A 13,783-nucleotide genomic window follows, 5' to 3' on the forward strand; every position below is an offset into this window, starting at 1 on the left:
TTAACCATTACTTGAAATACTTTATCATTAATAAATAAAATATAAACTCACAATTTCTTCAAAATGGACGATATGCGACTTTATGCTGGTAATATTCGTAACTGTGCTAAAAAATTGTGTGCATAAGTTGTAAACCGACTTTATGGCTGCAATTTTTACTATTACAAATTTGAAATAAAAGTCGGATCTATTACTTAATATTTCATAATACGTCTTAACTGATTATACATAAGTAATATTCGGACAAAAGATCACAGTAGTTATCTCACAAAAATCATTTAGGAGTTTTGTGAGATAGCAACAATGTACCTATCTGATTTTTCTGAAACTGATTAGTTAGATCTGAAACATAATAATTGCATTCGCCCGATAGTCTGACCATTGCATCCGTGTAAACCTTGTGACTTCTGAATGAATGAAAATAACATTTACAAATTCACAAATAAAGCCCATTAATTAAAAACAACGGCCAAAAATTGGAAAAAAAAAATTACAAAGTAATTAGAAACCTACAGTGGGCCAAACATTTTTTGTGGAATTGCATACATGACGGTTACATCAATACAGAAATCTAAAACATGCCAACATAGCCTGATTTTCCTTATAATGATTAGGTACATAAAGTAAGAATGGAGGTCAGCAGGTACCTACTGCAAAAGTTGGTTATATTTTACAGTGGATAATGGTTTCTCATTATGTCGTATATTGAGCGAAAGCGGGGAAGAATTTTAAGTTTATATGTACCTATAACATACTAATGAAGTACAAAAAAGTCTTCTTTAAAGTAGTTTTTATAAAATAATAACACCCAACATTATTGCGTTAGTTGTAGCCAGGTAATATATTCCGAAATCTGAAAATCCCCGCCGTTCTTATTTTTTTTTTGATATAACAAACGGTCCTGATATATCACCTTTGTAAAGGGATGTGGTCTTTAAAAATATGTTGTAGTGCCAAATCAAACTTATCAAAAAGTTTTGTTCCTTCGGATGTTCTTTTAAACTGTGACCAATCTCTTAGTTTAGTAATCTGCATTGTTTTCAGCTGTTCCCTTTTTTTCTATTTGTGCATGGATTACATCTTACTCCACGTAGGTACATGTTGCATTTTAGCATAAAGCTTGTGATTTATCACCTGTTAGTGTGGTAATCCTTATAATAATCATAAGTAAGCCATAACGATTATCATGCTCCAATTTTGTGGTCTGATAATTATTAATTAAAACAATAAAATAAATAATTGTGTCGGTCATAAGACCGACACAATTATCAGACCACAAAGTCAATTCTTCAACAATTTCGAGAATACTTTGTTTCTTCTCTAGTAGATTAATGAAATAAGACAAGATACTGTTTTATTCCTTCCGCTGCAGCTGATGTTTTCAGACCACATTAAAGTAGCAACACTGCTGGTAGCATCATGAATCGTTTTTAAGGTGCAGAAACTACGCAGGTATAAGGATTTACTGTTAGTCAAATCCGGCATTGCCACTTTTGTAATAAAAAAAATACTTTCTGCTTTCTTGAAAACTCCATTGCTTCGGTTTCGACTGTTCTTTTTAACAGATACTTTTTAAACTGTTTCTTTCGTGTTTTAGTTAAGTTTTTTATTTTTTACTTTCACTTTTATTAGTTGTTAAATTAATAAATTAATTTATACTACATTTATACTTAAATTAACATAATCTAAAGCTTCCTATAATTAGGTATGTTTCGTTAGAATCACTATCATCACATATTGTAGGTGCCTTATAATTTCTGCTCTCGATTAATATCAAATTCGGTCGATTATAAGACGGGTAAAGAAGAAAAAAATTGATTAGGTACTCTAATTTTTTAAGGCTACCTTAAAAACTAGGGCAATAAATTTTTGAACTGATGATTTGAACTATGAATCATAAAAAACACCATAAATGCACGGTTTTTTGCTTAGTGGGGTATTATTATAATATATGTTTAGATTTCCATGGTGTGATTTTCGTGGTCCTAAAAGATTTTCTAGTCTACATTTTCAAAATGTCTTCAGCTTTATTCTGGCTCTTTACTTTTTTCCCGCAGTTTAGTTCAAAATTTTGGTGAAATAGGATGGATCTCTTACCTATTAATCACATCAACTTGAATGTAGTCACAAACAAAAAGCTTTATTTCAACTTACTTCCATGAATTTTATTGCTAAATTATTTATATTACAAGGCAAAAAGTCTTAAATGATTCACAGTCCAAATATTAATACAAAAAATTCGAAGCATAACATCTGTTGTGATTTTACCTAACAAAATTATTACATATTTTAGAAGCAGAAGTGCGTAACTGCAGTACCAGCTAGTATTACAAATAAACTTATTTCGTAGCATAATGGTCGAACTCAAAATACATCTATCATTTTTCTCCATTGCTTTGGTGCATACATACGCAAGTCAAAAAATATAATTATGGTTCTCCAAATTTTTAGAATGTGTTCAGATACGACATTATGCATGTATTTATTTTTGCAACGAAAAGAGATAGAAATACTGGTGTCAGCTTGGCAGAAAGAGCCCGAAATGCTCATTACCTTTATGTAAAAAAGTGAGTTTGGTCGGAGGTACACATCCGACCTTATGATACTAGAGTCGAGATATTCTGATCAAACAAGGTTTTGACTTGACCTTTTTTTTCTGGTCGGTGGTGGTTTGGACATAGGCTTAATCATTTAATAAACAAAGATTTGGACCTGTGGTTTGGACCCAAAGAATTTCTAAGTACTACTTTGGACCATGTTTTTTTGACTATGGTTTGGACTGTTGACAGTCTGAGGTTGACACAAAATGCCAAAGTCAGTCAATGAATGAGGTTTTGATTTTGATTTGTTTGTGAAACACGATGAAACTTTATTCTTATTTTTAACATTATAATCTAGATTATAATGAAATCTATTGGGCTATAGAATTATAGATCCGAAATCCGAATTCAAAGATAAAAAGTCCTGTGCAATCGACACTATTGACTATTCCCGCAAAGACTGAGAATTTGCTGTGAAATAGGCTGGAACGGACACGCAACATCATCTTTAAAATACGTTTGATTCTTATACACTGAGATTTACAAGCAAACAATGAAGATAAATGAGAAGAACCTGTGTGCGTTCGCGTCATCAGCGACCCCTGTAGACCGCGAGGGCTGGTTGGACATGAGGGGGGAAGTGGGCAAGAGCTACCAGAGGCGATGGTTCACTTTGAAGGGAAACCTGCTCTTCTATTTTGATAAGAAAGGAGACAAGGAACCAGTTGGTGTTATTATACTGGAGGGATGTACTATTGGTGAGATATAATTTTCTTACCAGGACCTATATTGAAGTCCTTTTAAGCTGTTGGCAGAGCGTTTTCGAACAAAGACTTCAGTTTTTAGTTTTATGTGAAGTAAGTTTCCTTTGGTCCAAAACTAAGGTTCCTTGTATGGTCATGGATTTTTATATAGTAACAGTCTGCTTCTATCCAACATGTCAGATTCCTCACAATGATTTCTTAGACTGTTAAAAGCAAGTATAGTACGCGGCCGAAAGTAATGTATAGCATATTTATTCGCATAAAATTACTCCTAATAGTAAACCTATGTAAAATAGTTATTTTTAATTGTTTTATGTATGTTTCAGAGCTAACTGAAGAAGAGTCGTACAGTTTCAAGATAGTGTTCCACTGTGAGGGTGGGCGCACATACTACCTGTGCACCAACTCACAGGCGTCCATGGAGGCGTGGATGAAGGCATTAGCCTGTGCCAGCTATGACTACATGAAGCTTATGGTGGCCGAGCTGCAGAGACAGTTGGAGGAGGCTGAAGGCATGAAACTTTTATTTAATTTGGTATTTTTAGCGTTCCGTACCTCTAAAGGAAAAATGGAACCCTTATAGGATCACTTTGTTGCCTGTCAAGAAACCTGCAGGGTACTTCCCGTTGACTAGACGTAGAATCATCAAATTTGGTAGGTAGGTAGGTCTCATAGCAGACATAAGAGGAAAAATCTGTAAACCATGAATCTTGGGTTACATCACACAAAAAGAAATTAAATTGTGGTCATGAACTAAAAATTAGTATTTTCAATTTTCCAAGTAAGATAACTATATCAAGTGGGGTATCATATGAAAGGGAAACCTGTGCACTCTAAAACAGATTTTTATTTATTTTTATATACATAAATACATAGTTTTTGATTTATCATGCAAAATGTCGAAAAAGTACGGAACCCTTGGTATGCAAGCCTGACTTGCACTTGGCCGGTTTTTAAATTATAGGCTGGTTACTTTTAAAATCTAACTCTGTAATTCTGTAGAGTTATGGAAGAACAATAAAATACCATAACATTTTAACTGACAGGTGTTACCATTTCATTCGCTTTATAAAGAATAAATAAATAACTTCAATTATTTAATATACACAATATTCCAGCGGAGGAGGCTGCAGAGGCGGCGGGTATAGTGGCCGCGACGAGCTCGGACGAAGAGCCGCGCGTCCCTCCGCGCGGACAGCGACACAACCCCTTCAACAAGCAGCCCGAGGGCGAAGGCAAAGCTGTGCCGGGCAGTCGACACCGTAAGGCTTCCAATACATAATATCAAGCTGGAGCTGCACCAGCACCGTACCGTAAGTTAGTGTACACTAACTGGTTTAGTGCTGGTGCTGCTCCTAAAATATCAACAGCATACATCTACTGTTGGGCAAGCATGTTGGTGGCAGCAACACTGCCTACTCTCGGTCTTTCGCATTCAACGCCAAAAAAGCGCGAAATTTTTGATGTATAATAAACAAAAAAAACCTGATAAATTCTAGGACTAGTAGGTACTTATATTAGACGTCACTAAAATGGTGGCCACGCGCATTAGCAATTTGCGGGATTTATACAATATTGTTTATTGTTTTCTAGATAAAGAAACAGTAAAAGCAGCTGAGGCACCACGTAAGAAGGTCCCGTTCAGAGAAATTCACAAAACCTTCGGACGCAAGATCCTCGCGGACCGCAGCGAGTGGCGCGCACGACTCAAGCTACGGGAGGAGACACGAGAGAAACCTCTTATACAGCTGTGAAGTCCTCTCTGCATGGCATTCCTCATTTCTGAGGGTAGTACATTACGCGGCCGAAAGTAATGTACATCAACCTTTAGAAGGTGATAGCAGATTTGTAGAGCGCCGTCCCTGTCGTCGAGACTGACAAAACGTCATATAGGTATGAGTGACAGAGACAACACTCTACAAAGCCGAAATGTCATTCTAAAGGCTGATGTATATTACTTTCGGCCGCGTACTATAATGCCTATTTATTAATCAAAATGGTAGGAGTTTTCTTGGAATAATATTGCGGTGGGCTCCTAGATTCTTCTGCATACGACTACTAAGGCATATATAGAGCATACTTTAACTTTGTTCAGACTTTAGTTTCAGTTAAAATGAGACAGATCTATGGAAGCAGTCCCGTTTTAACAGTGTCATAAGTCTGAGCAAAGTCAAAGTGTGCTCTATATATCTCAACCTAAAGCCTATTTCACGCTACGGGATATAAATTATAGTATAGTCTGGTGAATATCGGCGTTCCCAACATTGGAAAAATGGAACAATGGAATTGGTAAAATTGTATTATTATAATTTATATCCTGAAATATGAAATAAATATTAATAATAGTGTGAAATAAGCTTAAGAGTGCAATTTCAAATCTTAGACTGAGATATTTATAAATTCTTGTATATACTTACATTATAAGGTAAGAAGCGATGTATCATAAATAAAAGTGATTTTACTATTATTGTTGTTATAGCCTAATACTTATTATGTAACTTGTGTAAAGATTAAAAATAAAACGAATAGAATTTGTATTAAGTAGTTTATTTTAAAAATCTTTGTTATATAAACCAACACTTTACAACGTCAACTACTACAATAGAGGGGGAGATACAATAACATAGGTAGATTATAATATAAAGAGGTATTTGTGTAATGGTAATAAAAATAAAATTTTAATAATAACCAAACTTCTCAAAAAATGCAACTCTGCTTGCAATTGTGATTTTAAATTGGTATAATTAATACCTATTGAATGGTTTGCCTCTATGAAATACACTGATTATCGTAATTATTATGATTCGCTGTAAATTCTTTTTTCAGCCCAGTTTCCGCCACTACTTCAGTATTTCAATTTTAACAACTCTTTTAATTTTTTTTTATATTTTCCATTTCCATTACACCAATAACAGTCAGTCGCGTATATACGTCGATCAGTAGGTAAGTAAGTATATTATATGCGTACAATTTTGATATACTAGACTTTTGAGCAACGCCGCCCTAGCATGACCACAACCTAGGTAGACAATATATGAGTAATGTAAGTTAACAGAAAAAGTTAAAAGATTTTTTTTTTGATTCAATCAACAAAACCTTATAGTGGTAGTCATGCCAAGCTTAATACCACCTAGTACAAGTTTGCATTATCTCAAAAATTCAACGCTTTCTAAGTTAGGTTATTTAGGTACCAATGTCATTTTGCATTTCATTTCACAATACTTTGGCTAGCGGTAGTGGCTATAAATATACTGTAAAATCTTATACTAGGGATATTATTGGTGGTACATTAATGGTGATCGCACAATATTATACAGTACATTTTTTTTCAGATTTCTCAATTCGAAAATGTTAAATAAATGTAGATGACCTGAACGTGAATTTTCAGTTTGGAAAATGCATTTCTTTCGGCGCTGGCTGTATTGTGCGATCGTTATATGGCATATTGATACTGATTCGGGTGCCAAAGAGAAATAGATAGAGCGCATCGTTTTCTTACCAATAACGTAATAAGAAAAAAAAACAGTCAAGTGCGAATCGGACTCTTATAACATCGTACAAGATTATGTACTTTTTATTTTAATTTACGTGGCGGCCATTTTGATTTTTTATTATTTCTTGCTATAACAGCATTTACGGTGCACGAGATACAACCCACTGACAGAGAGACAGACAGAAGGAGAGCGCAGACTTAGTAATAGGATCCCGATGAGACTCTTTGGGTACAGAACCCTAAAAAGAACAGATAAATCTATTTTAGAACGGTCAAACCTCGTAATTTTAGCTGCCAGTCATGAGCATTATTTTTAAGTAAGGTTATAATTATAACGCTGTTATATTTGTTTTCTGTTCTTTTTTAACAATATTGAAAAGAAAAAGATGCAAATAGTCCAAAAGTTTAGAGAAAGTCATTAGAATCAATATGCCATGTCGCTCGACAGTCGTAATCGCGGGTTGATACTATAGTATACACAACAAGGTGAAATGGCGAGTGGAAGACAACACAAATGCCCAGTACGGAAAATATGGTAACACACACACGCAGTGATAAGTGACCCACCACACTCGGGTGCCAACTGATATTGAATCCCTCTTGTAAAGTAATACAAGGTGTTCCATATCAACAAGGTAGGTATTACCCATATATACAAGGTACCTATTGATAAATTATTTTTTGTCCCTTACTTTCGAAATGAAAACTAAGAAAATACAAAAAGTTCGTTAACTTTAACCATACGGTTTTTAATCATACGGCATTTAATTTTTTTTTATTTACAATTAAAACATTATTTTCGATTTGGACATCCTGTAATTTAAAAAAAATAGGTAGCCGAGTCTGGCAAGCCACTACAATGAAACACAAGGTGATGCCAAAACTAAACTCTCTAACATAATGTGTTAAATATAAAACGAAATATAATATGCCTCTCAAAGTACATGCCTACTACAAAATAATTTCAGCAAAATAACAAATATTTCGTAATAGATTGCTGGAATACATGTCTTCGAAATCTTTTAAACTCAAATACATAATATCTCCCATATCCGAATACATAAATGTAAGTATATAAATCTATGTTTATAAATCTACAAAAAATAATAAACAAGGGGATATTAAAAACTAAAGGGAGACACAGCTATGCACTGAAACTTTCTCTATATTTTTACTTAAATATTAACATTTCAAGTTCTTGGGTGTTACCTCTTACAATATAATATACGTCTAAACACATGTCTTCCATTCTTGTAAAGACAAATAATATTGTTTTTCTGATACGGAATCGTTTTGCAACTCCCTACTCTTTAAGTATCAATGCAGAAGGTAACCTTCTCGATCTACGGGCCTAGAGGCATATACAACACAGTTTAAAATAAACTAGTTATAAAGTCAATCCAACATCAATAAGAACCTACTCCGAATCCACACAGCCGTGTCTCCCAAATAAATCACGCGGGAAACGCGAAATGTCAAAAAAACTCATAAATAAGAAATATTTGGTAACAAACTCCTTATAAGATAAATTGGACAGCGAACAACTATAGAGCGGGCCCTGAGTATTTACACAATGTTACAATTTTACACAATTGACACATCACTAACCCAAATCTACGGCTAAATTAGGGCACTAAGGGCGCAAACACACAAGCGACTTGTATCTCATTTTCTACGCGCACGTCGCGTTGCGACAGCCGTAAGACTTCTTAGATAATTTTACATAATATGTCGTGTGAAAATCTGTAGCGGCGACAAAAGTTGCTTGTGTGTGGTGTGCCCTAAGTTTATGAAAAAGAAAACCTATTGACATTTTCAGGATATTTTATAAAATTATGCTACCATACACAAATCTACTTACTACGATTCACAGGTTATTTTTTTAAGTTTAAAAATTAACTTGGACATTTAAAAATGTACGTATTTAGTAGCATAACTTCAAAAAAGTAATAGGGAGAAGAAAGGGTTTCGAAAGTAATATACACTCCATTATAGTTAATTAAAATTAAGTAAAAAAAAACAATTCAAACAAAGTTATATACAATTTTATGTGGTGGGTGGGAGTTAAACGTTCTGGCCACTTCTCGAAGAGCAAGTCTCATTGGTCTTAGTTTAATAACTTAAATATAAATATTTAGACTTAAACATGCTCTCAATTTATTAATAACAGTATAACTCGGCTAAAAAAAACTAATTGAAATGAAGCGACGCTAGCCATGCCGTCTCATTCACACACAATACACAGGCATAGAGTGTAAGTGAGAGGCATAGAGTGTAAGTGGGAAGTATAACGCCGCTATTTTCGATAAGTTTCTTTAGTGCACGAGTTATATAACGAAAAATCTGTATCCAAAACCTAGTGAAATATGAGTTTTACAACTAAATCGTTATTTTATCGCCATATAGGTGATACTTTATTACTTAATATTTTTTTAATGAAAATGTTCTAATTTTATTATTTACCTACGATTTCATTATAAGATTACATTTAAGTTTATAATATATGGGTATAATGACATCAAGCAAAGTGGCCAGGTGCTAGCGTGGGTGGGAGGCGTTCTTGTGACTCGTTGCGTAAGGGCGCCTTCACATTATCCGTTTCGATATGTCGGATCGGATAGTGTGGAAACGCTTTAACACTGCGTTTACACTATACGGTTTAATCAAAACTTTTTAATAATAAAGAGTTAAGGGTGAGTGTAAACACACTCATTAGTTTCCATACGCCACTGAAAACCGTTAAGTGCGAACGCTGTGTAAATGTCAATATATTAAATACGGTTCCACCTATATCTTAAATAAATAGGCTTGCCGCAATTTCAATGCGTTTCCATATAAGCTTTTCAAATATTTACGAAAACGCTTAAAAGAAATATGCGAGTTCGCAAACTAAGTAAGTACCTACCTAATAGTCGTGCGACACACAGCAGGGTTGGCGTTGATTTAAACATTTCATGTGTTTTTACATAAGTGTTTCAAATATTTAAACAAAAAACAGTTTAAACAATTTTAATCTTGTTTTAAATAAAAGTGTTTTCTTTTTTAAACTGTTTTTTTTCCAACGCTCCTGGCATACAGTCGTATACTTTGATGATCTGACAGATAAAAACGCAATCAGTATGAGCATTGAGCACTCTGTCCTGAAAAATATAAAATATCGTATCGTTGCATGTAAAACGTGCGATAAACATTCTCCTATATATCTGCGACAAGTTTCAGGTTTCTTCGTATGGTTTAGAGGTGGAACTCGACGTGGAGTAGATAGGTATGTTCGTCCGTGTGTTGGCTGCTATGTCTCGAACCGTTTCTTGCGTTCTGCGACCACGCCCGCAAGGGGCCCGGTGCGACTTGATTTTAGTTCTGTGGACAAAGTTTCACTTTTATTGAAGTGAAAGCCAATAAAGAAACGAATCCAAACGAAGCGGCGCCAATGATGATACCATCTCACTCACACTATAGACAGACAGGTCAGGTGTAAGTGAGATCGAATGATTAACACCGCTCTTTTCGATTCATAAATTTTTCACTTATACCTACGTATTTTCACACAATAGATATTCAAGCGAACCAAAATATTTTCAACTAGCTGATTCCCACGGCTTCGTCGCGCGTAAAAAAGTAGCCTATGTCACTCTCCCGGTTTTTAAATATGCTCATGCAAAAAAACAAGTCGATCCGCTGCTCCGTTAGGACAAACCAACAAACAGACACACTTACTCACTTATAGTATGGGTAGTGAGTTCTTACAATTTACATAAGCGTAGTGTACCTGTACGGGAGACATCTGCAAGCTTCGCGTGGTCTCCGGGCTCGCGAAGGGCGACTGGGGCGCGCGCGAGCGCTCCAGTCCGCTCGAGCGCGGGGACTTCCCCTAAACATGCAAATTATCTATTAAGAGAAAAGTAATAAAAACAACAACTACTTCTTTCTAAGTTAGCAAGAATGAAAACAGTAAATTACAAAAGATTAATTTCATTTAACACATAAGTGAAACGCACCACCTTCGCAGAGTGGAGTAAAGGCAGGGCGTCTTTTTTGATAGCAACTCGAACTAAGCTTCACACTCAGATGCACCGCGCGTCCTTTAAACTGTATTTCGAAGTATATAAAGCTTTATGTTTCAGTAGCTATCAGCAAGACTTAACACCCTGAGTTTGCGAAACTCTGAGATATTTTTTCGGGAACCGTCAAAAGTTCCGTAAGCATCTAAAGTTAAACAACCACCAGTTTTGAGTCAATTTATTTTCAGTATATGTAAAGCAGGTGCGTAGGTATATGAATACTCGATACGCTATATTAATGTAGAATAATAATGTCCTTTTAACCGGTGCGATGGCTAGATTGTACCTATTGTCCCAAAAAACGTACATAACCCAGGTCACGCCAAATATTCCACATGGGTGTTTTTTGTTAATTTGACAACCAAGCAATAATTTTAACAATAAATAATAGGCAATGGAATGTTCATCTATTTAAATCCATGAATAACATAATTAACATGCAAACCTAACTTATCATTTATCAAAATTGAAAACACACATACACTCACAAAAATCACTCATTAAAAAAGTTTTTCAATCCTATATCATGCCTTGAATTACGCTTAATGAATCTACGCTAATTTTAATTTGTGATTCACGAGTATCTAAATATCTAAATATATAAAAGGAAAAGGTGACTGACTGACTGACTGACTGACTGACTGACTGATCTATCACCGCACAGCTCAAACTACTGGACGGATTGGGCTGAAATTTGGCATGCAGATAGCTATTATGATGTAGGCATCCGCTAAGAAAGGATTTTTGAAAATTCAACCCCTAAGGGGATGAAATAGGGGTTTGAAATTTGTGAAGTCCATGCGAACAAAGTCGCGAGCATAAGCTAGTTTTCTTATAAAAAAATAAGAATAAGGAAGGAAGGAAAATGTAATAGGTACCTTATGCCTTGTTAATATCCTTAGTGACTTGTATTATTTGTCAGAATTGCCTACATAGATATCTACTTGTAAACAACATGATTTGGGTTTTTGGATTGATGTGCCAATAACCATGTTGTCTGACATCATTTTATAACTCCCGTCACGTCACCTATTTCTAAGATTCTAACTGAAAGTTTAAGAGAATGTGACTTTCTAGAAAATTCTAACCCAAAAATCATAAAGTCCTAATATCTATGGTGTCAGAATAATATGTAGGTAGTGTATATATGTAATAACTATATTACATTTTTGAGTTACTTTAGTGCGATATTTTGTATCCTGATGTACCTGTCTATGAGGCCTGTATAGACCTATGTATAGTGTGGTGGTTACCTGTGTCGGAGCCCTGCCAGGCGGCGGCCAGACGTCGCAGGTGGGTCCACAGCGGCGCCTCCGCCCCATGCTGTTAGTGCCCGCCACATGTACCAATGCGTCACTCATCGCAACACTAACACCCGTATTCAGAGACTTTACAAACGATTTTTAAATCGACTCGGAATTCGTTAGGCCAGCCTTATATTTTCTACCTAAGACTGAGGCTGCACGATGCGTTTCCGGTGCGTTGCGGCGCTGCACCGCTGTGGATTTGAGTGTTGGGTGCAAAAAGGGTTTGACGTTGCCGCTCCGGCTAAAAGTATGGCGTTTTACCGCACCACCCCTCACCGCCACGTCTCTCTGGTCCCAAGTACGCCGTGTGTGCGGTGCGGCGCCGCACGACGTCGTAACGCATCGTGTGGCATGGTACAGCGATTTCATGTATGCTTACTACATAATTTTTCTATGTACCTAATTTTACTCTTTTAATAGGTGTTCTTCAAACGTTTTTGATACTATACAAGAAACCTATCCTGGCAAAAGATAGGTAATCTATAGATTTTCAGTTGCATTTTCAATGACAACATTTTTCGTTATTAGACTATCTTTGAAAATAAAATGCGGGCTTAACTATCATAAATTCTCATTAAAGTTAAAAATAATGTATTAAAGCAACTAAGAAGTCTCTGAATAAGGGAATTACAACGAGCACATGATCGCGCGAATTGATAAAAAAATTAAACACCACTGATCGGAATTTAGTTATTATTTTTCAATTTCAAATATAAATCATTTGTTCAAGAAAATTGTTAAACCCAATATATAGCTGAGCAAAATGAATTTTAAAATGCGAAATATATCATACAAATAAATATTTGGCATTATTTTTCAATTTACAAGCAAAAGTTATTAATTTTTCAGCCAATTTATGAATTAAAAGCGTAGCGCGTCTCAATTTGTGCGATCAAGTATGTATCCTAACGTAGCAAAAGAAAATTAAAAATAAGTATTTACAAAAAAAGATGTGCTTCAATATAATATATTAAAAAAAATTATACGAAAATTAATTTTGCAACTAAAAAAATTGTGGGCGAAAGATATGTGCGCATATTAGACAAAATACTTTGCGAAGAGAATCTTAGAATCCTGAATGATAAAACGTTTCTTAAAATTTAAAGTAAGTACCTAAACTTATTTTAGTTCTAATTCTAACAACATAAATAAAACGTCATAAATCTTAATCCTTCAATCTTAAGAAGCGTTTTCGTATTCGAGATCTTATAGGTATGTATTTACAAATTACGATGAATAATGTTGTTACGTGCGCATGACGTCATGCAAGCATTGTGCGAATACTTAGCGCATAGATAAGCACTAGATACTAAGCCTAGGCTGTGTAAAGCTTTACACCCACTACGAGAATCATACCATGATCGTAAGCGTACCACAGTCCAAATATATATTCTGTTATCTGTTGTAATATTCTTGAATTCTTATATTAAAAACATATTCCTGCTCCGCTAAATAATTCTCTGATTGCCTACATAAATTTTACAGTATTTGCAACATTTAATAACTCGACAATAAGATAATACTTTGAAATCTAGCGATATTGTAAGTATGGCTAAAAACCTTGTAAATATATACTCGAAAAACTTAGATAGGGAACAGACTATAATTCAATCCAGCC

At 34.9% G+C, this 13,783-nt stretch overlaps 2 protein-coding genes across 5 annotated transcripts in view; one reads left to right on the plus strand and one right to left on the minus strand.

The window, feature by feature from the left end:
- Positions 1-2,812: 2,812 nt before the first annotated feature.
- On the plus strand, positions 2,813-5,841 carry IPIP (Inositol phosphatase interacting protein). The gene is made up of 4 exons (XM_034984923.2): positions 2,813-3,298; positions 3,631-3,816; positions 4,423-4,566; positions 4,898-5,841. Exons 1-4 carry the CDS (start codon positions 3,094-3,096, stop codon positions 5,056-5,058), a joined length of 696 nt encoding a protein of 231 aa, XP_034840814.1. The 5' UTR covers positions 2,813-3,093; the 3' UTR covers positions 5,059-5,841.
- Positions 5,836-13,783, minus strand: part of osp (myosin phosphatase Rho interacting protein outspread) — a 398,510-nt gene continuing 390,562 nt past the window's right edge. For 3 of the 4 annotated variants that reach the window (XM_069509693.1, XM_069509692.1, XM_034984797.2), the window contains 3 exons: positions 12,112-12,181; positions 10,567-10,668; positions 5,836-10,157 (listed from right to left, as the gene is read on the minus strand). In XM_069509693.1, coding sequence (XP_069365794.1) covers positions 10,087-10,157; positions 10,567-10,668; positions 12,112-12,181 — 243 coding nt within the window. In that variant the 3' untranslated portion in view covers positions 5,836-10,086. The remainder of the gene's footprint in view (positions 10,158-10,566; positions 10,669-12,111; positions 12,182-13,783) is intronic. The other variant, XM_034984798.2, reaches the window with a different exon arrangement.

Source organism: Maniola hyperantus, chromosome 3, assembly GCF_902806685.2.
Source record: "Maniola hyperantus chromosome 3, iAphHyp1.2, whole genome shotgun sequence".
Classification (NCBI taxonomy): Eukaryota; Metazoa; Arthropoda; class Insecta; order Lepidoptera; family Nymphalidae; genus Maniola; species Maniola hyperantus.

What these genes read in the sequence shown, in the direction of transcription:
- IPIP (XM_034984923.2), top strand. Translation starts at nt 3,094, where the DNA reads ATGAAGATAAATGAGAAGAACCTGTGTGCGTTCGCGTCATCAGCGACC. An exon ending in ACAGTTGGAGGAGGCTGAAG is followed by an intron (nt 3,817 to 4,422) that starts GCATGAAACTTT and finishes ACAATATTCCAG; the next exon opens with CGGAGGAGGCTGCAGAGGCG. An exon ending in TGTGCCGGGCAGTCGACACC is followed by an intron (nt 4,567 to 4,897) that starts GTAAGGCTTCCA and finishes ATTGTTTTCTAG; the next exon opens with ATAAAGAAACAGTAAAAGCA.